Below are 26,129 nucleotides of genomic sequence, written 5' to 3'. Positions count from 1 at the left end.
AGTGACTGTGGGTTCTAGGCAAAGAGGGAAGGTGAGAAAGGTTGGTGAGGGCAGGAAGCTATGCAGTAATCTAGATCGATGTGAAAGGCAGAGGTATGATCTTCAAGCTACTGAGATGATTTAAACAGAGGCTTGAATGTAAGCCAGGGCTTAAACAGCCAACTGAGAACTAGCTGACAGAAAAGGGAACAGAATTACAGAGTAAAACATCTGGCACCTGGCACCTGGCTCTGGCAGTGTCCCAAACATTGTGCATTGAGGAGTGTGTCCAGCAGATCCAGGGAGGTTCTCCTCCCCCTCTACTCTGCCCTGTTGAGGCCCCACCTGGAATATTGCATCCAGTTCTGGGCTCCCCAGTTCCAGAGGGACAGGGATCTACTCAAAAGAGTCCAAGGGAGGGCTACAAGGGATGCTGAAGGGACTGAAGCACTGCAGGATGAGGAGAGGCTGAGAGCCCTGGGGCTGTTTAGTCTGGAGAGGAGAAGACTGAGAGGGGATCTGATCAATGTCTATCAATATCTGAGGGTTGGGGGTCAAGAAGTAAGGGACAGGGACAGCCTCTGCTCAGTTGCAGCCTGTGATAGAACAAGAGGCAATGGATATAAACTACAGCACAGGAGGTTCCACCTCAACATGAGGAGGAACTTCACTGTGAGGGTCCCAGAGCACTGGAACAGGCTGCCCAGAGAAGTTGTGGAGTCTCCTTCTCTGCAAGATTTCAAGACCCATCTGGATGTGTTCCTGTGTGACCTGTGCTGGATTCTATGGTCCTGCTCTGGCAGGGGGGTTGGGCTGGAAGATTTCCAGATGTCTCTTCCAACCCCTAACTGATCCTGTGGCTGACTTGTGTGAGATCTTTGATTTGGAAAGTGAAGCTTTGTTTGTAAAGCAGCACAGTAAATGGGGCTGGGACTGCCACAGGCTCTGCCTACATCGCAACCTCTCCTCAGTGGTCTGTATGCAATACAAGTTCCTTGCACAGATGAATGCTCAGGCTGGCTCCAAGTTCCTTTTGCAAACTGAAAAGGACATTGTATTGCTGCAGCTTCCTGAGGAACTGGCACAAACACAAAGTGTCAGTACGTTGGGTCTGATCCTATATTTACCTTCACGGGGAGTAAATCAAAAGCTGCTCTTTACAACTCAATGGAATTTATTCCAGCGTGAGAGCGATCCAACAGAAAAATCTGGTTTGTTCAGTGCAGCATGGCCATAAACCCACTGAAACAACTACACGGAACCAATGAACAAGGCAGTAAATCTCCTTTGCCACTGCTACTTGTAGAGTGTGGTCCTTTTACTGTTTGCATATTGCATTCTGCCACTGAATGGCTAATTTTTTTCCTTTTCCTTTTTTTTTCCCTTTTTGCTTTTTCTTTTTTTCTTTCTTTTTCTTCCCTTCCCTTCCCCTTCCCCTTCCCTTTCCTGTTCCCCTTCCCCTTTTTATTTTTCTTTTTCTTTCTTTTTCTTCCATTCCATTTCCCTTTTCCTTTCCCCTTTTTATTTTTATTTTTTCCTTCCTTTCTTTTTCTTCCATTCCCTTCCCCTTCCTCTTCCCACTCCTCTTTCCTTTCCCCTTCCCCTTTCCCTTTTTTTTTTTTTTAAGGAGTGTGTCATGCACAGGCAAACAATGTTTTCCAACCAAAGTTAGCTGCCATCTTACATTACTGGGTGAAAACACTGCTGTAAGCCCCTACAAACCATGTATTGCTCTAGTTACTTTACGTCAACTCCCAAAACTCTAACAGGAGAAGAGAGGGGAAAGAGTTGAGCTCTTGAACATCACTTACCTGCATCCCGATCACAGCGTAGATGAAGAACAACATCACTATTAAAAGAGCCACATAGGGGAGAGCCTAGAAATGGGGGGAAAAAAAAAGAAATAAAAAAGAGAGAGAGCAATGTGTCTCCCCCGATCGCGGCCCACTGGAGCTCACCGGAGCCCTCCCGGCTTTGGGAAACTAGGCAGAGGTTGGCCGCAGCCGTGGAGTCTGCAATTTGACCAGATGGCCGCTAGGTGGCACTCGAGGCCCGCATTTGCCTGCCCTCTCAGCGGCCGCTCTGCTGACGCCCGCTTAGGGCACGCTCTGACTGCGCTGCTGACACCCAGCTCGGGCAGGTTCTGACTGCTCCCGCTCTTGAAGCCTTCAAGTCTGCTCTGCTGCCTTCGAGTCAGCCCTGCCCTTGCCTGAGTGAGGAAAGCGAGGGCAAAGACAGTGTCTGCAGCTGCTTACTAAGAGGAGAAAATTCCCATAACCAGTATTATTCTGGCACTAATGGTAACGTGATTTTTTTCTGGATCCATTCCGATGAAATTAAAATGCCAACAGCTGCTGAGATCTACAATGGCTGGTACCATCCTAAGCACCTAAAGCAGCATCAGCTTTGTTCTCTGTTCAGTGTTAGGTGTCTTTGATGGTGCCTGCAATGCTCTAAGTGTCTGTGATCAGCTGCTGAAGAGGAAATGCAGAACACTGATATGCAGAGCTGCTACCTAAGGAAGAGGCCGATGAAATCAGAAAAGCGTTGAGTGCTATCAGTTCCCTCTGCTGCTAGCAGGAATCAAGGGCACAGCTTGGGACCTCACAGGCTCAGGCTTTTAAGGAGGAATTTTCTAGTCTGTTGCTTTTGAAACATAGAGTTCCCAAATCAGATATTTGCAGACCTTACTTCAGAGGCAATGGATGGGCATGCTCCTCTTGTAAATGTGACTACAGTCCTTGATCTGGGATTTGAAGACCCCATTGTTTGGAGTATAAAAGCTTACAACAGCATTGCTATTTTCTAAATATGTGATTATTTACACAATTCTATTTTCTAAATTCAACAGGGCTAAATAAATCCTGCTGGAAGAATTGAGGAAAAGATTTCACTGATGGAGATTTGACTAAGACAGGAAGAATTGACCTCAAAGAGATCAAATATTAAAATGTCAAGCATTCAAACCTTCAAACAATGTCTGTAATAATCACCTGAAGGCTCAGGGGCAGATACCTCTGTGTTTTACTGGGTCACACATGTTACCCCCTATGTCAGTGGAGATACACCAGCTCAAAACTGGACTCCAAACATTGTGTGCTCATCTAATTGGGACCTGCTACACACAAGACCTAAGAGGAGCTCATCACAGTGTCAAGAAGGACCTGAGGTGCATACCTTTATCAATTTTTCTAACTTTCAGATGGGGCTGGGAAAAATGTCTTTTCTCCTGGCTGTCTGGCCCTCCACTTTCTTTCCATGTCCTTCTGCTCAGTCCACTCCTCTCCACTGATGCCCCTTCCTACTCAACTCTGCCCCTTGGTCCCCATGGCTCCTTCAGTTCCGCACCTCCTGTATTACACTCGACTGGCTCAGTCCTGCTCCTGCTCATCTCTGTCCTTCCCTGGCTTTACCACTTTGTCCTTGTGATTCCCACGGCCTTGCCTTGCCCTCAGCACCCCTCTCACTTCCTGCTCCTCCTACTCGCCAGCCTGGGCTCTGCTGCTGTCTCTGCAGGCTGCCTCCCGCCGAGCATTTTCCCATCACAGCCTCCCCTGAGCAGCGCCCCAGCTGGTTCCTGAGCACCGAGCACCATGCGCACAGCACATGGCAGCTGCGCTGGGACCTGACCTCAGCTTCAGCGCAAGGTCGCTGTCTATTAGGCTGCCCTGCGTGAGCAAGAGAAGCTTCCTGGAAGCATGTGGGGACACAGAGTAGAGCCTGTGACAGACAAACTCTGCAGGCATCCCAAATTTTGACAGTGGGAGTGACTGAGGGGAATGCTCTGCAGGGTAGCTACTCTTAGCTACCAAAGGAGCCTCCCAGTAGTGGCAAGAGAGGGGCTCTGAGCACAGAATACCATGTTCTAGGTGGCTGAAAGCTTTCAAGGGAAAAGGCTTGCTGGTCTTTTAAATTTTTTTTAATTATTATTTTCTATTTTTCCCTTTCTGTGGAAGATACCTCCCTTGATACTTTCTCCCTACAACCCTGCCCAAAAGAGATTCTCCAGTCAAAGAGGTCTGAAGGTCACTGGAAGGAAGTACCAGGCACTCCCTTTCCCATCCATTTCATCCTCTTCAGCCAAGACCTGTGGCAAGTTGAGCTCAGGATAAGGGCAAGTTCTTGCTAAAGAGGCTGGAGTGGCACAGGGGCAAGGGGAGGAGAAGCTGGAACTGGAAAGTGTGACTCTGTCCCCTTCATCAGGCATGGCTGAGCTGTGCCAAGGGAATCTCGTTCCTATGCATGCAGGCAATGTGGTTCCTACTGGAGCTGCTCAAATAACAACCTGCAAGTTAGCAACCATGTAAGCAATGGAAAAAGTTGCTCATGGTATGGATGTCTCAGAAAACTGCTGTGTAATATTAGATCCTCTGGCAGTCAAAGGAGTGTGCAAAATGAGAGTCCTCTGCATGGGCCTGGTGGTGCAGCTACCGAGACCCCGTAACAGCTGCACTGGGAGAGGTTTGGATTGATCTGTGGTGTACACATCAGCTGTTCCTGCTGGCAGAGAGAAAAGTTGTGCTGATCTACAGCACTGCAGGCTTTGGTCCTAGCTGGTGTTGTAGCTGGTGAGGTTTAAGCTTTAAACCTCAACTCCTTTCCCATTTGAATGTCAAGTCTTAATCTAAGGGATCTGTGGTTGCTCTTTCAAGACTTGCATGTCGCACAAGTCACTCTTCTGTGCTTTTGCTCAGTGCTGTGTCCTGTATATTTTATCACATTTAGACTACTGTTTGTACTCCTGTGCTGTCTTCCCCTGAAGCTTCCTCTGGATCTGCCCCACCTAACATCCAGCTTGTGCTGGCTCAGAAAATCCAGGTCAGGTACCTGTAAAATGCACGAATATGCTGTGCTCCATCTCTAACCAACATTTTTCTATACATGGCTAGGTTAGGGTTGTCTGGAAGCAATTTTTCTAGCAAATAGATATCTCTTGATGGTGCCTCCCCCTCCCCCCCCATCCCAGAGGTGATGATTCTTATCCAGTCTGGTCTCCTTTGCCTTCCCCTATCTAATCTGGTGTTTTTCCAACCATTGAGATGCAACCTGCTTCCCAGCTCAAAAGCAGCAGCAATTTAAGGTGGCATTGTTACCAGGGCCTAACATGTGGAGCCAAAAAGGTGAATTCATTCCTGGATGAATTCATGGGAGCCATACACCTCCAATACTCTAAACCCCTCCTGGATGTGTTCCTGTGTGGTCTGCTTTAGGTGATCCTGTTCTGGCAGTGGGGTTGGACTGGATGAGCTTTCAAGGTCCCTTCCAGCCCTTAACATTCTGTGACATTCCCTGGAAATCCTCAAAACAAGGCTTAAGGGACACTTAATTGAGATCCAGGCCTTCCCCACAGCTGTGCACTTTGCTTAAACCAACAGCCATGACATACAACTGAAACAGAAGAAAAAAGAAAGAGCAGACTGAAGGATAGTAACTGAGCTGAGCTCAGTCATCAGGTTGTCCAGGAAGGTCCCGAGCAATGAACTCATGCTTTGAAGATGCAACTCACACCCAGGCAGGCAGCCCCATTGACTCCGCTCTCAGCTGTGCCACCTCGCTGGTGTGCCCAGCTCAGACCAGCACCCTCTGAGTTCAGGCACTTGGGTGAAACCCTCCCTGCAAAGAGGGGAACCAAACCAAGTTTTTTGACTGAGGTATAAGTGAAGGAGTACCTGGAAGGACTTGATGAAGGTCCAAAGCAGTGTCCGGATGCCCTCCCCGCGGCTCAGCAGCTTCACGAGGCGCATCACGCGGAAGAGTCGGAAGAAGGTGATTGAGATGCGAGAGTTTTCCTCTGCGTTCTGGAAGCCATTGGCACAGAGGCAGGAGTTACAACAGCATGGGAGGGACACAGACCCTGGGCCACAGAGGATGCTATGCCAAGAGCTCACTGCACTGTTCCTTGTCCTGAGACAGCTCCCTGGGCTCACGAGTGCCCTGGCAGCCCGGGGACAAGCCGAGGCCAGCCAAGCCTACACTCTCTCCCATGGCATGGGGGCTCTCGAGGCCATCAGCCTCTCCCTGCAGGCTGCCTGAACTTCTGGGGATTAGGGCTAGGTTATGCTACAAACTCCTTGCATTACCCCTTCTCCTCACACTGGAGAAGTGCAGTTCTCCTTTGCCATTTTACTGGAGGATCAAGACACCTTCTCTTCTGGCCTGTCTTGGAAGCCTCCCTCCAGCAAGAGCCTCAGCCAGGCAGTTCTGGTGAGTCTGGCATCAGCCACGTGCCGCTGGCTCTGCTGGGAAACAGTGGCAGGTCCCCGGTCTGCTCGGGGCACAGAAGCCCCTGGGGGCATGGTGTTCAGCGTCCCTGCAGAGCTGCTGGTGTCACTGGCACTGCTGGCAGCCTCCACGTCCCTCTGCTGCTGTGGCCATGGGGACAGGGCCCTGGTCCCTCGCTCCAGCCGTGCTCAGATCAGGCCTTTCACTTTTCTCATGACCCCTTTGTATTTCCCACAGTCTGAGCACTGACTTTTGTTTTTTAAAAAGCATTAAAGCATTTTCACTTTGACCTTACTGCTACTGTTGGAGCATGCAACAGTTTAAAATAGTCTTTCTTTCTGGGATGGGTTTGGGTTTTTCTTTTTCTTTTTTTTTTTTCTTCTCTTCCCCTCCCCCCCCCCTCACAGCATCTGCTTTGTCCCTAAGCATTTCCCCCTGGGCCTGTAACCAGTTCTGATGTTCCTCAGCCTTCACACACGTGAAGGCAACATCCCTCTGAGTGCAGCCTCACCTGGGCCTCGGTGGAGGATGCAGTGGAGGGGAAACGAGGCACAGAAAGTGCCACCTTAGCCTGCAGAACTGGTGGTTTCCACCAGCAGCACTGTGGGAACATGACCTCCTGTCAGAGGGGGAGATAACTCTGTCACCCTGCCTTTTGACCTGCCCTAGAGCAAACCAGTTCACAGAATCCCACTCTCTGTCCCACCCAGGCTGCAAGGACTGCAGATGGAGTCTAAATGCCATCGAAAGAGCAACATTTAGAAGGAAGAAACAGTGCAGATCGCCCCCGCTGTTAACTACTCACCACTGTGTATACCAAGAGAGAACAGACCCTTTGGATTTCCTGCCACCAGGCAGCCAGACCAGCAGCTCCTTGCCTGCCTGCTGCTGCTGATCCCAGCCCAGGCCTGGGAAATGCCTGGAGATGAATTTGTGGTGCTGATTGTCCAGGTGAGGATGTGTACCTGTGTGCTGCCTCTGCTCTGTTTCCAATCCAGGCAGAGCAGATTGGTGCTCAGCTCTGTGGAGCAGCCCCCGGCTGGGTCTGTGCCTCAAGTCCTGCTGTGCCAGCCATGGAGGTCACAGGGGCCACAGCTGTTTGCTAGTGTGTGTGAATCTCACTGGCACAGGAGGTGCAGTGCCATGTGCTGTACTTCAGGGCTGCACACCAGCTGCAGTTTGTCTCTCTGTGGGGAATCACTGATTAGTACTTAGGGTACCTTCCTCCAGTCTGCAGCAAAGGCTGAGTCTTGCTGCCTGTACAGTAGCCAGGTGAAAAGGATTAAGGGAACAGGCTGTGTCAAGGAAGAGCCTGAGGGCTGCCTACACCTCACATCCTTCTCCTCTTCTGACCTGGAACACAGGCTGGGGACTTCAGTGAATCAGAAGGAATTTTTCTGAGGTGAAGGAGGGAATGTGGCCCTGACAAATCCAAGAGCATGGCATTCAACATTCCCAGCACTACAGTCACAGAGATCTAACTATAAGGTCACATCCCTCTCCCAGTCCTTCTGAAGTCCTATGACCTCCCTTCTGCTTTCTCTAAGAAGAGAAACTCCTATAGCCACAACCACCTAAAGAGAGCTGAGGCTCAAACTGAAAACCTGCGTGGACAGCAGTACTGCTGTGGTCGTGACCAAAAATCCTGACCAACCAAGTCTTCTCTTAGTCTACCTGCCACTGCTCTTGTTGGCTTGGCAGCAAATTGGGACACAGGTCTGGACCGAGGTTTTAGCACTCCTCCATCTTTCCTTGCTGAGAGGAGGCTGCTGCTGTAGGCAAAAAAAAAAAAAAAAAAAAAAAAAAAAAAAAATCCCTGTTCTCTTTGGATCGTGGAATAGGCAAAGTCCAAGCAGCAGATAAAACAGAAAAAATTCTTCCCTGAAGCCAATCTGCAAGTTACTGGTATCAAACCACTTAGCTAAGCACACTGAGTGATGCCTCAGGAGGTTATGGTCATTTGGAAGACCAGGTGGCTACAGATCAGTTGGTTATTGAGTAGCCCTGCCTGCCTTCTCCTGCTGTCATCCAGATGTTGGAAGGCACATCCTTGCCAGAGGAGGGAGGTTCTGCTAAGCGGCAATGGAGAGCCTGGAGTTACTGCAGCTCTGCTGGGGTGGTGTGAGGACTGCCTTGCACACCAAGGCAGCAGAGTTCGTGTGCATCATTGCATGACTTACTCTGTTGTTTGTTTGTTTGTTTTTGGGGTGTGTGCAAAGTACAACCTCAAATGTTACGGTGAATCCCCTCAGTGAAGAGGAGCTTCAGAGTCCAAACCCTTTCTTGGACGTGAATTCACACTGCAAACTTGTTCTGTGCCACACTGACAAGGACATGTAGTTTGCTGCTAACAAGAAATCTTCCCAGGTCTGGTTCTCTCTTGGTGGTTCATTAGAAGGCAGAAGGACAGTTAACTTGACCAAAGGAAAGCTCAGGATGCACGAGAAATACACATGTGCAGCATATTCACAGCTCATGTGAACACCAGACTCACACCAAGACACGACATGGCAGCTTCATGCACAGAGAACTAGGCTGGGCTTGAAGAGAGAACTCGTGATCACAGGGAAGAGAATAAAGGAGTGTGTTAGAAAGAGTGTCACAGAAGCTGGGAGGGTGGTCTGTATTTTTGGTCTTACCATAGAGGAAGAGCATTGGGTATGTTCAGCTGGCTTTAAAGAAAGGCAGACAGAAATAAGCTGTAATAAGTCTCCAATCAAGAGCCCTAGTAAACTAGGTCTTGGCTAACACAGGAGCAACAAAATGGCAGAAGAGGGCAAAAGGGAGTTTGAAAGAAATGCACAAGAGGCTGGGCTTATTCCCTAGGACACCCAGCATCAAAGCTGGCTGTGGCAGAAGTGGGTACAACCCCCACTGAATTTGATCTAAGTTGTGTCCCACTACCACCACATGTGAGCTGCACCCAGGGTCTCCTGAGTGCTGGACACCCTGGCATCTAGGCAGCGAGGCTGTGATTGAAATGTCTCTTGTATCACTGCTGTCAGGTTCAATGCAGGGGCTGCTTTAGCTCTGCAGCTGAGCTCCAGGACATGTCTGCACAGGGACCAGCCAGCTTCTAGTGCATCAGTGATTTGTAAACCAGTCAGATCCTGGGGCTAAACACTTCCATTTACACATCTCCATTCCCTTACACATACTTCTAGGTGATAACGTTGTTACAAAGACAATGGGATGGGCTGGGACAGTCTAATTAGCCCTTGACAATCCTGCAGCACCCAGTGCCAGCTGTGGGAAGTGGGTTGGTAAAGCTGGTTAGCTTACTGCACCCTCACCCACCTCCCAGCAAATGTCCAGGGACCACATCTGTGTTTCCTTGGAGGTCAAGGTGAGCTAAACTGAGCCTTGGTCATGCCTGGGAGGGTCTAGCTGCTGCAAACACTGCCTGACATTCCTTGATTAACTTCTGGGGCCACTTTCAATACTGAGATCAAGTCTTAAAAAAAAAAAAAGACCCAACTGCAAGTAGCCTTAGGTGTAAGAAGCATAATTAAACATTAAATAAACCCCAGCTTTATCAAGAGTCCTTCAGCTCAGCAGCAGCACAACCCTTCAGGCCTAACCTCTGCTGTACGACAAACCTGGCTCTCATCGCTTCCTGTGACCACAGCAGCAAAGATCAAACTGCTCTATTTCTTCTGCCAATGGCAGAATTCACCTCTAGTGAAATGGAGGAGTCCTACAGCATGCTCCTGCTTTCCAAGCACACTGCAGTAACCAAACTGGCATTGCATTGCCTAAAGGAAACCTGCAGGTTGGGTGCACAGTCTGCTTGGTGACACAGGCAAGCAAGAGCCATTTAAACCCTGAGGTACACCTAAGCATATAATAATCTTTTGACTTAACTCATTGGGTGGGCAGTGTCAGTTTTCATTGCCTTTATCCTCCTCCTTCACATGTTTGTGTTGCTCTTGTGTTTCCTTTTCAAATCACATAAAAGTTAGCTTGAATATCAGACAAAGGGCTGGTGCCCACAGAGATAATTCTCACAGAGCAGGCATAGATTTTGATTCTGTGTTACCAGGCAAACATCTTCTTTCCAGCCAGAAGTTCCTCTGTCCCATCTCCTTCCCTTTCTTCTAGTTGCACAAATAATTTCTTCTAACAACAGAAGGAGCCTCATCCTGCTACATGCTGCATTCCTGGTAGAAGGTAGAAGGCTCCTCCAAGCTAACTGAAGGAAGCCCCAAAAAGTTCAGCAGGTTTGAGGATTCTCCATCCCTCATGGCTGACAGTGTGACTGACTGGCTGAAGAAGGCTTGTAAATTACTGTGGAATGTGAGACCTCAACTCTAATTTTGATTGTCAATATTTCATCATGAATTGCAAGATAAGAGTAATGTAACAGAGTAAAACAAGCAAACAAAAAAACCCTCTCTAAATGGCTATGATTATCTAAGGCATTGCTGATGCATGATGCTCAACTCAGGAGATGGCATCACACTGAAAACTCTAAACCCCAAAGGTTCTGAGTACCTTTGGCACTGCTAAGAGAGTGAAATAGAGGTTGACTTCCTCCTTTCTTATTCCCTGAGCTAACCAGCCTGTGTTTTGAGATGGGGTCAAGTATGTAGCAAATTACATCACTCCCTACAGGAGAGGCTCCAATCAGCATGGGAAGGCTTCCCTTAATGCTGGCAGGTGGTAGCTGTGGGCAGTGCCTTGCTGTGTGCTGAGCTTCCTGATTTACTTATGCACACCATATACTTTGTGCCTGGGTGTGGGAGGGGGAAATTGACCCCTAGCTGTGGCTTGCTGGATACATTTTCTCACATCCACAAAAGTTCCAGACCAAGAACCAAATCCTACCATTTCCCACCTGTGACAAAATGTCAGAAAACGAATCTGAGCACAGAGATCTGAGCATGCATTGCTGGGGCTCTCAGCTACAAAGCTGAGAGAGCTATTGCTGGATTATCTGACCATCTTCAACCTTGCAAGTGATGTGGATATGCCAGTTTTAGGGCAAAGGCAGGCACCCAGCACCTGAGAATGCAGAAGTCACGTCAGTTCACAGGGATGGTGATAGAGACTTGGAATTGAGGCCAGTGCCTGGTGCCTGTCAGAGGCAGACAGGATTCTTCTACACATCTCAAAGCAAATCCTCATCTGTTTCAAGTCCCTGAAAAAGCTTTTGGAGAAGCTGCACCACTGGACAGAAGGTGGCCTTGGCTATACTCTGTTTGACTTGCAGCCATCTCTTCTCCTGCCTGCTGTCTACCCTGCAGAAGACCTTCAAGTATTCTACCCTGCTCTTGTCTTTTGGGGCACAAGTAGCATGCAGATAACTGAATGAAGAAGGGCAACAGTGAGAGCGAGGTCAGACAAGAGATGTTCTGCTCTGTGCAATTTCCATCATAGAGAAAGGGCATTTGGAAGTATAGATCACAAACAAGTCCAAGGCCATATGAGAAGTGATGCAGCATGGAACCTGCAGGCTAAGAGTGGGAAGAGAAAGATCAGAGGCAGGGGCAGGGTGCAGCTGTGTAAAGACACTCAATGGGGATGAGTGCAGTGAAATTGCTTGGGCTATTGCTTTATTTTTTTCCCCTCTTGATGTCACCATATGCAAAAAAGGTGACAGAGATGTCAAGGAGCAGAAGAGTTCAAGATAGAGAAAAGCAGGTTCTAGAAGTAAAGATTCAGCAGGATAAAGCCTGAGGAATCCCGAAGGATGTCTGAAAGCCTCCTCAAAATCCTGTGGCCTGCACATGTCTTATTTTCACTATGTTCAATGTGGACCAGAGCACCAACATTTTAAACTGACACATTGCTTGAGCTGCTTCCTTAAAGCCCCTGCAGAAGCACAAGTGCCAAAGGCACAGCCTCTGCCCATCATGAATCCAGGCTCCCAAGTGAGCAGTCCCTGGGAGAGACGACAGGTTCAGTCAGTGGAGAGAGACTTCAGACCTCAGAAACCACAGCACCAAGTAAAGGAACTGATAGTACTGTGCTAATCATGCTCCAGCTGGGCAGGTGGGAGTAAGGCTTCCTGGTGGCTGTTTGCAAAGAACATACTGCATACAGATGGGGCCAGGAAACATCAGTCTCCTGAGCATCCATACTGACTCACATATCAAACGTGGGCTCTGATCTTGCCATCAAGTCAAAGCAAGAGTCATGAACAGGTCATGTTTCTGACTTTACAAACCCTGCTTATAGCTTGAATACTCTGGAAGCTGAGAGAGAATAAAATTTGCACTCCAGGAGCACCAGCTTTAATGTTTGCTGGGCAATACATAGAAGCTGGTATGATGGGATGTTTACACTGTAATGTTATCCACTCTAAAATTCTAAAAAGGGATGGCTTGTCTCTGCAGAGCTAAAAAGACAGGAGCAAAAAGGTGATTCAAAAGCATTGTGGTTAGTATTAAAGGCCCCTGAAGTATCCATGGCTTAGAATATCTTCTGGGTAGATTTGGTAGAAACCAGTGAGGTGTGTTAATGGAGAGACTCAAATGGAAGTTGCAGCAGAAAAACCCTGAGGGGAGATATCAATCTCACCTCCTCCCTGTGGAATACTGCAGAATGAGGATCACGTGGAGAGGTTTGAGTTCCCTGAGGTTTTTAGGTGGGCTGCTGACAGCTATAATGGCTCTCCAGAGAAGGAGCACCTAGAAATGCCTGAGAGGAGCTCCATTAGGTTTGTAGAGAATGTATTTAATCAAGGGAGGCTCCTTGTCTTCTGGGTAAGGATGGTTCAGTTGTAGAAGCCTGACTGCCACTAAGACTGTAGGCAGGTGACATCCTCACAGAAAGAGGAATTGACCACTGGAATGTGCTGCCCAGGGAGGTGGTGAAGTCACCATCCCTGGAGGTGTTCAAAAAAAGCTTGGATGTGGCACTTGGAGCCATGGTATAGTTGCCAGGAGGTGTTAGGTATTAGGTAATAGGTTGGACTTGATGATCTCTGAGGTCTTTTCCAACCTGGTTGATTCTGTGGTTCTGTGACATTCCCATTACCCTCACTGATGGTTGTAAGTTATTTTACACCACAGGACATGCTGAGGATGATGAGTTCAGCTCCTTCAGGATATTTAGTCTCTGCTAGGAAGTCCAAATGGACTTTCCCCCCATGCTTGAGGAGCAGAATTTCCTTGCTGATAGTTTTTATTGTTGTTTTTTCTTTATTTTCTAACAAGACTTCTTGCATTTGTAAGGCAGAATCTCTCTTTCATAGAATCATAGAACCACAGAATGGTCTGGGTTGGAAGGGACCTCCAAAGGTCATCCAGTCCAACCCCCTCTGCAGTCAGCAGGGACATCCTCAACTAGATCAGGTTGCCCAGAGCCCTGTCCAGCTTCATCTTGAATATCTCCAGGGATGGGGCCTCAACCACCTCCCTGGGCAACCTGTTCCAGTGTTCCACTACCTTCATGGTGCAGAACTTGTTCCTAACATCCAATCTCAATCTACTCTTCTCTAAGTTGAAGCCATTGCCCCTTGTGCTGTCCCTGCAGGCCTTTGCAAACAGTCCCTCTCCATCCTTCTTGGAGCCCCCGTCAGGTACTGGCAGGTTGCTATTAAGTCTCCCCAGAGCCTTCTCCAGGCTGAACATCCCCAGCTCCCTCAGCCTGTCCTTGTAGCAGAGCTGTTCCAACCCCCTGATCATTTTTGTGGCCTCCTCTGGACCTGCTCCATCAGGTCCATGTCCTTCCTTCGTTGAGGGCTCCAGACCTGCACACAGTACTGCAGGTGAGGTCTCACCAGACCAGAGCAGAGGTTCAGAATCACCTCTCTGGCTCTGCTGGCAATGCTGCTTTTGATGCAGTCTAGGCTGTGATTTGCCTTCTGTGCTGCAAGCTCACACTGCCTGCTCCTGTCCAGCTTCTCATCCATCAGCACCTCCAAGTCCTTTTCCACAGGGCTGCTTTCTATCACCTCATCATTTGCAAGACATAGTCCAACTTTTTTGTTGTTGAGAACTTTGGCCAGGCTTGATCTGGGGAAGCTTTCAGCAGCCCAATGGGCAGTGTTGTTGCTTTGTTCTGGTTGTCTTGGTCAATGCAGTGGTGTAATGGCAGCCTTCTGATTTTCCCTGGAGGCCCTAGGTTTGAAGAGGTGAGAGGAAACTTGTATTTGAGACTCTGACACCAGGATATGACAGAGTATCTTCATATTTCTGAAGAAAATAAATGGTCAGATGCTTATGTTGCCTTCTGTGACAATCTACCTACATTGGCATTTCTCCACCAAGGAAAATCTAGCTTGTGGATGAAGCTCTGAGGAGATCACTTGCAGTAGCTGGTTGCTGATGGGTGGCTGCTAAGATGTCTCCTCGATTGCTGCTGACGTTAACAGAATGAAAAGTTCTCCATGAAGATGCCACAACTGTTGGAAACTTGTCCACTGGTGTCTTAGCTTTCTCCCAGGAGGAAGGGGGAGATAGATCTTCACTACTTGCATTTTCCCCCCCTACTTATTGCAAGAAAGATGCTTCTGAGAATCCACACTGTAGAGTCTGGGGGAGCAGGCTGTGGTGTGTTGTAGCTCCTTTGCAGTTCCAGAACCTGGGTCTTTTCTAGCTGAAATTCAAGGTCTTCCAAGAGGTCTGTCTGCTTTAGTGACACTGAATCTGTGACCCTCCAGGACACAAAACAAAGTGGAAAGAGGCACTCTGGGGAAATGAGCTCAGAGTATGAATATAGATAAGATGTTGAGGGGAGTTAAAAGCAATTTCATTAAGGGATATTTGACAAGCAACAGTGACTTTTGTTGCTATAGGCAGTGAGAAAGAACTGAAGGTCTGTTTCAGCTGCTTGGCCACTTCATCTTGACTGGATGTAGAGGGCACAAAGAGGGCAATGGCAAGCTAAGAGCACTACCATTCCAGAGATCTTTCCCACGTGGGTCATACTGGGGTGGGATCTGCAAGGACATGCACTTCAAAAAGGACAATAATTTAACAGAGCTTGGAAGGAAAAGAGGTTGAGAATTTATCAGTGCCATAGAGACATGACAAAGAGAAGACACCAGACTTCCTTATGCATTTGTACTGTCAAAAGCCTGAAGTGACCTCAGGAGGCTGGCTGGGTGACAGAAAGCTTGGAGAAGAGCTGGAAAAAGTCAGGGTTTCAAATCAACCTGGCTTCTGGCAGGTAATAGCCTATCATTACCCTGGGGAGTTACCACAAGCTCTTCCAGAGTCATCTGTCTGCCACTGCTGTGCATGGTTTTAACCAGCAGAACTCTGGAGATAACCCACCTGCCACCAAAGCCTGGGAAGTTACAGTAAGAGCAGGCAGAAATCTGTCTGGTGTTTCTCTGACAGGGAATATCACTGGAATGCAGATGGCATCCTTCTCAGTTGCCACAAGTTTACAGTGGAATAAAATTATTTAAAAAAAAGAAAAGAGAAGGTCAGGCAAGCTGCTCAGCCTCTGCACTCTCCCATGAATCACAGAATTGTCAGGGTTGGAAGGGACCTCAAGGATCATCCAGTTCCAACCCCCCTGCCATGGCCAGGGACACCTCATACCACAGCAGGTTGCTCACAGCCACATCCAGCCTGGCTGCAAAAACCTCCAGGGATTAGGCTTCCTCTTCCATTGTCTCACCACCCTCAAGGGGATAGAACTTCTTCCTAACATCCAATCTGAATCTACCCATTTCTAGTTTTGCTCCTTTCTGCCCAGTCCTATCACTCCCTGACACCCTAAAAAGTCCCTCCCTAGCTTTCTTGTAGCCCCCTTCAGATACTGCAAGGCCACAAGAAGGTCTCCTCAGAGCCTTCTTTACTCCAGACTGAACAACCCCAACTCTCTCAGTCTGTCTCCAGCCCTCTGATCACCCTTGTGGCCCTTCTCTGGACATGAAGTGTGCAGTCCTTCAAGAATTTCTGAGGATATTTGGAATAAAAGTAGCCAAAATGGTTTTATTTTTCCCTACAAGAACATTTTCTGTTAGAAGAATGCTGCTGCTGCAAGTAAAATGTAGCAAGGTGTCAGTCTTGAAAAGGCATTTCAGAAATTTAAGGCTGAAACCTCACATTTTTGGCTTCCTCAATCTGACTTTATATATATATAAAATTGGGGGGGGGGAGGGAATCCTTGGCTGACTCAGTTTTCCTTTACTTAAGTAAATGTTTTGATTCTCCTGAAGCATTTCTGTTGCAATGATATTTTTCCTGAAAACTTGGCAATTTTATTTTCTTTTATTCTATTTTTAAAATAGGAGGGGGAAAAATGTTACAAAAGGTTTTTTTTGGTGAAAATAAAATAAATCTAACAACAACAAAAACCTAAAACCAAACCAAACCAAAGCAAAACCCCAACCAGCCAACAAACAACAACAAAACCCATCCAAAAAAAACCCCAAGCCAAACCAACCCCAAAAAATAAAACCCAAGGCTTTCTATAGCTCTCATTTTGGTGCAGCTCCAGAGGATTTTGGGATCATTTTCACAAACTGATTCTTTGGTTTAGTGCCTACTAGACAAGATGCCAAGAGACAGGAAAACAGTCTGGAATTGCATGATGCCGCCTTTCCTGGGGCAAATGGTGGACACCTTGCTGATTTCATAGAATCACAGAATGGTCTGGGTTGGAAGGGACCTCCAAGCTCAGTCCAACCCCCCTGCAGTCAGCAGGGACATCCCCAACTAGATCAGGTTGCCCAGAGCCCTGTCCAGCCTCATCTTGAATGTCTCCAGGGATGGAGTCCCAACCACCTCCCTGGGCAACCTGTTCCAGTGTTGAACCACCCCCATGGTGCAGAGCTTGTTCCTAACATCCTGGAGAAAGCCCAGGGTTGTCCCAGTGCCATGCAACCTGCTAATCTTCAGGCAGCTCTGCAGAAGAGACTGAAATCTCTTGCACTAGGGAATTAAATTTGAATTTGGTGCAATAAGGGGAGTTAGGAATAAAAAAGTGACACCTGCAATGAGGTTTGCCACTATATTTCTACCTGCACTAACTCATGGGGGCTGACAGACCAACTCATGCAAATGCAATATATATGCATCTGTAGTCCACATAGATTCTACATGGTCCAGGAGCCCTCAATGCAGGAAGGACATGGACCTGATAGAGCAGATCCAGAGAAGGGCCATGAAAATCATCAGGGGGTTGGAGCAGCTCGGCTACAAGAAGAGGCTGAGGGAGCTGGGGGTGTTCAGCCTGGAGAAGAGAAGGCTCCGGGGAGACCTAATAGCAACCTGCCAGTATCTGAAGGGGGCTACAAGAAGGATGGAGAGAGACTGTTGGCAAAGGTCTGCAGGGACAGGACGAGTGACAATGTCTTCAGACTAGAGAAGAGCAGATTTAGATTGGATGTTAGGAACAAGTTCTGCATCATGAGGGTGGTGAACACTGGAACAGGTTGCCCAGGGAGGTGGCTGGGGCCCCATCCCTGGAGATACTCAAGGTGAGGCTGGACAGGGCTCTGGGCAACCTGATCTAGTTGAGGATGTCCCTGCTGACTGCAGGGGGGTTGGACTGGATGAGCTTTGGAGGTCCCTTCCAACCCAGACCATTCTGTGATTCTATGATTCTATAGTCTCAGATCTTAGGGGAAACAGTAGCAAAAGCCTATTTTAAATACAGTTAATAAGGTCAAGGTAACTTTTAAAGCAAATGAGTCCTGCAGCTATCAGCTTCCTCCCCCCCTCCATTTCCTATGTATTCTATGATTTTGAAACTCTAGAGCTTGCTTTCGTAATTATCTTCAAATATGCAAGCCAGAGCAATTTGAATAGCTTATTAATTAATTTCATAGAGAGCCATGAAATTGTCAGACAGTAATCTCATGCTTCCAAGTGCTTAAGGTAAATATAAGGCAAGTCAATTGCTTTAATTTGGTTATGCAGATTACCCTGGGCTGACAATTACTGGGCAGTTAATGCAAGAGGCATTTTTTACAGAGCTGAATGCTTTATTTTATTTTATTTTATTTTATTTTATTTTATTTTATTTTATTTTATTTTATTTTATTTTACTTTATTTTACTTATTTTATTTTACTTCATTTTATTTTATTTTATTTTACTTTATTTTATTTTATTTTATTTTACTTTATTTTATTTTACTTTATTTTATTTTATTGTACTTTATTTTACTTTATTTTATTTTATTTTACTTTCTTTTCTTTTCTTTTCTTTTCTTTTCTTTTCTTTTCTTTTCTTTTCTTTTCTTTTCTTTTCTTTTCTTTTCTTTTCTTTTCTTTTCTTTTCTTTTCTTTTCTTTTCTTTTCTTTTCTTTTCTTTTCTTTTCTTTTCTTTTTTCTTTTCTTTTCCTCTATTTGCTTCTTTTCTGTGACTTTCAGACAAGCAGAACAATTACTGAAGTGTATCTATGCAAATTATTCTTAATTTCCAGGATGTTTTAATGATCCTTCTCATTAGCTCTAGGTAAATGATGAGTTCAAATCTTTTGGTAATCAAGCCTGCGGGGATTGGGGGACTCCTGAGAAACAAGCAGATATGAGATGCTATCAGAAATGCAGTGCTCAACTTTGGGTACAAGTGCTGGGCTGACTCCCAGAGGCAGGTGTAGCTTGCCTGGGGTTTGTTATTTGTGTTTTGTGGGATAGGAAGCAAAAAGCAACAAAAAAGCCCTAGAATAGGAAGGTTCTGAAGATAACTGAGCCATGAAAACAGATGTTGGAAGGCTACCTGTGTGCAGCAGCTTTTAACTTTCTTTTTCCAGGTGGAGTGATTTTCAGATTTTTTTTTCATTTCAGTATCAGCTGAGAAAGAGGTTTTGCTGGTTCGAACACCTCTGCCAGAGGTGTGACAGAGCAGACTTCTTTTATGCAGCTTGCCCTTGCCCTTGCCGAGTAGTTGAGCCACAGAGCAGGGGCTCCCAGAGGAGATGTCCCATCCCAGGGCAGACTGAGAGGGATAACCCTGGGAACAGACCAGAGCACTAAGCAAGACGGAGAGAGAGCAAGTGTGAAGTGTTCTTGTTCCCAGGTCTCCAGTTTCCTTCAGCTCTGCTGCCATCCATGCCAGTGGATTTCTCATGGCTGTTCAGGAGCAGTCTGATGTGCCTCACAGTCTCTCCTATGACAAAGTTAATGTGGCTTTAAAACACCCAAGCCAGCAGTGCTGGGAAGGGCAGGCTTCTTTTCCACCACCTCTTCAGGAAGATTACACTGATCACCAGTCTCCCTTCCTTTTTTATTGTCTGGGAGGGACAGAGGGAGGGAAATCTGTGGGTCTGGCTTTCCAAGAGGAGCACAGCACCTATCTGGTTCCCAGCCATTCCCAATGACAGTTCTTTTCATATCCAGCTTCTCCCATTCCAAACCAAATCTGTCCTCTTGACTCCTTCTCTGTAGCAGTGTTGTGAACACACAGCTGCTCTGGAGAGCTGCAAGCAGAGGGATGGCCTCTGCCATGGCTTGGCTGACTGAGGTTCTTCTAAACTAAGATCATGCCATTGATTTTGATCTTGAAATGGAAAAGAAGAAAGAGATTGTTCAGAGCAATCAGACCACTCTTGATTACCTTAAAGACATGCTGTTGTGTGCTGCAGACGGTATTGATTTTCCATTTCTTGTACCAGCTGTCTTGGAAAGGATAATGGCAGCAGACTTCTCCAGTCTGAATCTCCTGAGCCATAGGTAGGCAGGAGCTTTCCTTGTCTTCTGCACCTTGCAATACTCCATTGCTAACTGAGAGAGTGAGTAACATCTCCTGGCTTCATCCTCCCTGGGGGCTGCTGATGTGAGGAATTAAGCAAACTCCCAGAGCACATCCTTCTTCCCTTGTAGTTGTGCTTGTCTTCAGTCCAGTGAGTATTCAAGCACCTCTGCAGCTATTTGTTAATTACTTATTAATTAGCTGAGAAAATTTTGTGGTGTGGGAAAAGGATGAAGAAGCAAGAAACATGAAGAACAGATTGAAACTTGGTGCCCTCTGTGTATTGGTGTTAGTAGGGTCTGTCTGGGCAGCCTCACCTACCTAGTGTACAGAAAGGAGGCTGGAGACCTTCAGAATTTCTAGGGCTTCATCTGTGAAGAGGTCTGCTGGGAGGTCAGCATGAAGGGTTTACTGTGGTTGGCAGGAGCATGTGAATCCAGAAGGAAGCACCAGCAGCACCTTTGCAACTCCTATGTAACTGATAGGGACCTGCACTGGTGGTGTTAAGGTCAGAGGCAGGCCTGTGGTCTGCAGCAAAACAGCCACTCCTCAGCATGCCAACTCTTCTGGGGACTAAGCAGCACAGATGGAGCTTCAATCATGAGCAGGGTTTTGCAGGGAGAAAGGCAGGCAGGCTACCAATTCAAAGACTCTGCATGCAGAGTTGCCAGAATCCTTCCTTTGGCAAGCCCAAAGGCTCTGGGACAGGGGGAGGGTGAATGAACCATGATGAAGGTGCTGAAAGAAACTGCACCTGCCACTGGAAACAGGAGAAAACCCAACGTGCCTCCATCCCAGCACAACAGGACTGTGCAGTGCAAGAGGCAGTAGATAGAGGTGACCTAGGGGCTCCTGATACTTGTGGGTAATGAATCTGCTCAAGGAAGGATAACCAGAGATACCAGCAGCCGAGAGAGAGAGAGTTTGTTAGGGACTGTTTTGATTTTAAATCTGTAGCAGTTAGTATTTCATTCCCAGGCTGTGTCTTTTCATTGCCTTTTAAATGAGACAGTTACTGAATGCAGAACATTTCCTAGAAGAGAACAACTCACAGAGCCATGTGGGATTTCTGTATGCTCATATGGGCCAAGAGAGCCAATGGTAGCCTGGGGTGCAGCAAGAAAAGTGTGGCCAGCAGGGCTAGGGAGGTTCTTCTACTCCTCTACACTGCCCTGCTGAGACCACAGCTGCAATCCTGTGTCCAGATTGGGGCTCCCCAGTTCAAGAGAGACAGAGACCTGCTGGAGAGAGTCCAAGGGAGAGCCATGAGGATGCTTAGGGGACTTGAGCATCTCCCCTGGGAAGAGAGCCTGAGAGCCCTGGGGCTGTTTAGTCTGGAGAAGAGAAGGCTGAGAGGGGATCTGATCAATGTCTATCAATAGTTGAGGGGTGGGTGTCAAGTGGAGGGGGCCAGGCTCTTTTGGGTGGTGCACAGTGATAAGACAAGGAACAATGGGTTCAAACTTGAACAGAGAAGATTTCAGCTCAACATGAGGAGAAACTTCTTTAGTGTGAGGGTGACAGAGCCCTGGAGCAGGCTGCCCAGAGAGGTTGTGGAGTCTCCTTCTCTGGAGACTTTCCAAAGCCACCTGGATGCATTCCTGTGCAGACTGCCCTGGGTGATCCTGCTTTGGCAGGGGGGTTGGACTGGATGGTGTCTGGAGGTCCCTTCCAACCTCTAACATTCTGGGACTGTGTGATTCTATTCCATAAAGGCCATGAGCTATTCTGGGATTGGAAATGCCAATCCCAGGCATTATCAATGCATGCTAGAGGTGGCCACATGGAGACTGCAGCTAGCTCTTACAAAGCTACTGAACAACAATTTTTTTGTTCTACCTCTTTTTCCAAGAATAAATTCTTATTGATTTGCTGAATTCATTGGTTAAAAAAAGGGAAAATAACAGTAGGGGTAGTTTGGATGATCTGTAATGCTCACTCTGTGATTTACTGTGTTCAAGTCTGGGCAAACAGCTGAGCCTCAAAATCCCTAGCTCTAAATGTCAGTTGGCTTTAATGCCTTTCTGTTACCAAAGGTTTCTTTACTGCTGAAGCATCTTTGCCTTCATGCCTGTTCAGCTTAGGAAAAGATGTCACTTGATCTGGCTTTGAGGGAAGCACATTTTCTCCCAGTAACTCAGGCAAGGCTCAGCAGACAGCACTGCTGACTGGCATCTCTGAATACTTGGTATCTTCATCAGTGACCAGGATGAAGATAAATGCAGAGTCCTGCACCTGGGGAGGAATAACACCATGCCCCAGTACAGCTTAGGGGTTGACCTGCCAGAAAACAGCTCCATGGAGAAGGACCCTGGAGTCCTGGTGGCCAAGAAGTTATCTGTGGGGCAGCAATACACCTGTGTGGCCAAAGATATCCTGGGGTGCATTGCCCAGCAGCTTGAGGGATGTGCTACTCTTCTACTCTGCCCTGGTGAGGCTGCATATGGGGTACTGTGTCCAGTTCTGGGCTTCCCACTTCAAGAGAGACAGGGAACTACTAGAGGGTGTCCAATAGAGTCTCTTTTCATTGGTGGCCTGTGGTAGGGTGAGGGGCAATGGGTACAAACTGGAACACAGGAAGTTCCACCTCAACATCAGGAAGAACTTCTTTACAGTGAGGGTGACTGGAGCAGGCTACCCAGAAAGGTTGTGGAGTCTCCTTCTCTGGAGACTTTCCAAAGCCACCTGGGTGCATTCCTGTGCAGACTACTCCAGGTGATGCTGCTTTGGCAGCGAGGTTGGACTGATGATCTCTGGAGGTCTCTTCCAGTTCCTGCCATTCTGTGATTCTATGATTCTGTGGAAAGTGGATTTTGAGAGAACGAGTGGGATGCACCCAGCTGGGCTGTCTGTAACAGTTTCACCAGGAACTAGACCCAGAGCCATGTTCTTGGCCAGCAGCCATCTGACCCAAAGCAGAAATCCAGTCTCTACAGACAGGTCATCTGGACACTGCAGGGAACCAGTCCCATTTAACAGATGTTTGGCAAGAGAGATGAAGCAGAAGTCATTGGCATGCTGTGCCAGTCTCCACAAGGAGCAGAGCAGTGAGGGCAGGCAAGAGTATGGCCCTTTGAAAAACACTTGTCCAGGGAGAACTAAACCAACTGCTTCTGTTTGCCTGGCTGCTACAGAGAGGGAGCAGGGCATGAGCTGAACCAGGGTGCTGAGGGAGCTGGGGGTGTTCAGCCTGGAGAAGGCTCCAGGGAGACCTAATAGCAACCTGAAGGGGGCTACAAGAAGGATGAAGAGAGACTGTTGGCAAAGGCCTGCAGGGACAGGATGAGGGACAATGGCTTCAAACTAGAGCACAGCAGATTTAGATTGGATGTTAGGAACAAGTTCTGCACCATGAGGGTGGTGGAACACTGGAACAGGTTGCCCAGGGAGGTGGCTGGGGCCCCATCCCTGGAGATATTGAAGGTGAGGCTGGACAGGGCTCTGGGCAACCTGATCTAGTTGGGGCTGTCCCTGCTGAATACAGGGGGGTTGGACTGGATGAGCTTTGGAGGTCCCTTCCAACCCCTAACATCCTGCGATCCTGTGATATTGGCTGTATTCAGAGTAAAATTAATTTATCTGTGTTTACCATTGATTACAGATCTGGCTAGCAGGCCACATTCTCTTGCCTACCAATGAAAAACCCACAATGAGGTCTTTATTAAATGGAATCTTCCAAAATTTCTGTTAGTTTGCACAAGAGAAGGCTCTGAGGAGACCTTCTTGTGGCCTTCCAGTATCTGAAGGGGGCTACAAGAAAGCTGGGGAGGGACTTTTTAGGGTATCAGGGAGTGATAGGACTGTGGGGGATGGATCCAAGCTAGAGGAGGGCAGATTTAGATTAGACATTAGGAAGAAGTTCTTCACCATGAGGGTGGTGAGACAGTGGCACAGGTTGCCCAGGGAGGTGGTGGAAGCCTCATCCCTGGACGTTTTTGCAGCCAGGCTGGATGTGGCTGTGAGCAACCTGATGTAGTGTGAGGTGTCCCTGCCCATGGCAGGGGAGTTGGAACTGGATGATCCTTGAGGTCCCTTCCAACCCTGACAGTTCTGTGATTCTGTGAAATATGCCTAATAACATGAGATGGTGCACAGAGGCAGCTCTTGGAGGACTGAAGCTAAAAGCTGTTGTAGTTTGGATGAGGAACAGAAGCTTTTAGAGAAAACCTGAAGAGTGCACTAGAGAGGATTGTGCACCCTGTGTTACTGCAGTCTGCATGGGGAGAATTCCTTGGGCATGCTCAGCAAAGCAGGTCTTAGATAAAAAAGAGAATTAAATGCCAGAAAACATCTTCCAGTGCTACAAGAATTGCCTTAGATGGCAGAACTGGCTGGGTTTGAACTCACCTGAGCACCTTCTTGACCATCTAATTTAATGGTGCTTAGGGAGCTGGCATTAGTTAGCATCAATACACTCAGGGACTATCTAGGGAATCAGAGGTTTTTCTATGGGTTCGCATCAAGATACAATCTCAGAGTTCAGGGAAAGTTGAAAGAAACTTTTGCTAGGCAAAAGGATTGATTTATCCTGGCTAGCAAGCCAATGGAAAATAGAACCAGCTTGAGGTAGTTCTAATGTTTATTTTAATTAGCAATTTTTTTTCTTCTGAGCATTTTAAGTAGCTTTGTGGGAAAGCACACTTGAATTCTAAGGAAAATGAAATATAACAGTACTGTGTCACAAATGTTGATGCCAGAGTATTGTAGTGTTGGGTTTTCTTTTTCAAGGGATGTGGCAGAAAAATGAAATGCTGGGCAGAAAACTCTGGATGTAGGCCTCTTGAAAAGCTCTTGGCACTGTATGTGAGGGCCACACACTTCTTTGGCCATCGAATAAGCACAGCAGGTTCCACCTCAACACAAGGAGGAACTTCTGCACTGTGAGGGTCCCAGAGCACTGGAGCAGGCTGCCCAGAGAGGTTGTGGAGACTTTCCAGACCCATCTGGATGCATTCCTGTGTGACCTGTGCTGGATTCTATGGTCCTGCTCTGGCAGGGGGTTGGACTGGAAGATCTTCAGAGGTCTCTTCCAACCCCTAACATCCTGTGAGCCTGTGAGCAACTCAGAACAAGGCCCGTGGTACTTTGTGTTCCTACTGCTATTGTTGCTATTGCAAAAAGAATTTACAGTCAAATATGAAAACAGGACTCCTCCTCTAGAAGTCTTAAAACACACCAAAGGTGTTTGGGGATGTGAAAAGCCTGCAGTGATTAAAACCACACTCCACTCCCCAGGGCAGCCAGGGGGATGCTGTACTCCACAGCTCTAGATTGTAACTCAGAAGGACTCCAGACAGGTTTGTTCATTAAGTATCACAGCTTCAGGGCTATCTAACTTTGGCTGTGCTGCTTTTACAATTACCTTTTAAGAATGTATTCTTGTTCTAAGTTTAAGGCACTGGGAGGTCTTAAATCCCAGGGAAGTTTTCCAGAAGGAATAGAGAGTCCGGAAGATACACCCCGGAAAGTTTACTCTTTCGTGTTTCATTCCCATATGCCTGCATCCCTATAATATTGTCTGCAGAGTCAGTTTTCTGTCTCTTCTCTCTGTCTCAGGATGTGTGTTTATCTTTATGGTTTGTGGGGGAGAGGCTTTCTGCTGGCCTTGGCTGGCAGGGAATTTCCAGCTACACCACAGGGCTTGTTGAAGCCTGCAGTAGAGCTGGATCTGGGGCGGGGGGAGAGGGAAGGGGAGGCAGTTTGGCTGTTCTTGAGCCTGCTGAGTGGGGTGGAGGTTTCTGGAAGGTTTTAGCCTGGTAGGCCCAGGTGAAGGACTGTGCCTAATTTGTGGATGTATTCTTTTGGCCTGGATACCTTTTGTATGTATTTGTAAACAGAATTTTCATTTAAACTTCCAATCTAGTGTGGGGCATTTTTATTTCACTCCTTGGGAAAGGGCAAAATATTATTTTCTGTCCTCTTGCCCTGGGCAGCTCATGGCTCAAAACTAGGACAATTCTCCTGCATTCTTCATCTCCTGTTCCTTCTGTTTTATTTAACTAACATGCATGTGGTTAAATCTATCAAGTAAGGCAAATTGTTTTTATGCTGTGAAACCTCCTGTGCATTAAAATACACTCTGACTAATCCATGCCCCTGGAATGATGCTGGCAGCCAAGTCTAACAAGTAGTTTTGTGGAAATCACAACAATGAGGTATTTCCCCCACACTGGGTAGTATGCAAAGCCTTTCAAAGAGGGAATTACATCCTTTCTTCTTTTGGTGCTTAATATTGCTAGGCACCAGTAACAGCTCAAACAGGTAAACTGAGAAAGGTGCCATTTGCATTTAGTATCCCCTTTCCTGCACGTAGTATTCCCTTTACTTC

The 26,129-nt window shown here is 47.3% G+C and overlaps 1 protein-coding gene across 1 annotated transcript in view; it reads right to left on the bottom strand.

The window, feature by feature from the left end:
• Window positions 1-26,129, bottom strand: part of CACNA1C (calcium voltage-gated channel subunit alpha1 C) — a 698,267-nt gene that overhangs the window by 36,464 nt on the left and 635,674 nt on the right. Inside the window, exons 33-35 of the mRNA XM_054386505.1 lie at window positions 8,841-8,873; window positions 5,649-5,777; window positions 1,791-1,856 (exon numbers count right to left, since the gene is read on the bottom strand). Of these exons, the coding sequence (XP_054242480.1) occupies window positions 1,791-1,856; window positions 5,649-5,777; window positions 8,841-8,873 (228 nt within the window). The remainder of the gene's footprint in view (window positions 1-1,790; window positions 1,857-5,648; window positions 5,778-8,840; window positions 8,874-26,129) is intronic.

The sequence above is a fragment of the Indicator indicator genome, chromosome 14 (genome assembly GCF_027791375.1).
Source record: "Indicator indicator isolate 239-I01 chromosome 14, UM_Iind_1.1, whole genome shotgun sequence".
NCBI lineage: Eukaryota > Metazoa > Chordata > Aves > Piciformes > Indicatoridae > Indicator > Indicator indicator.
This window is presented reverse-complemented; position numbering and strand designations above follow the sequence as displayed.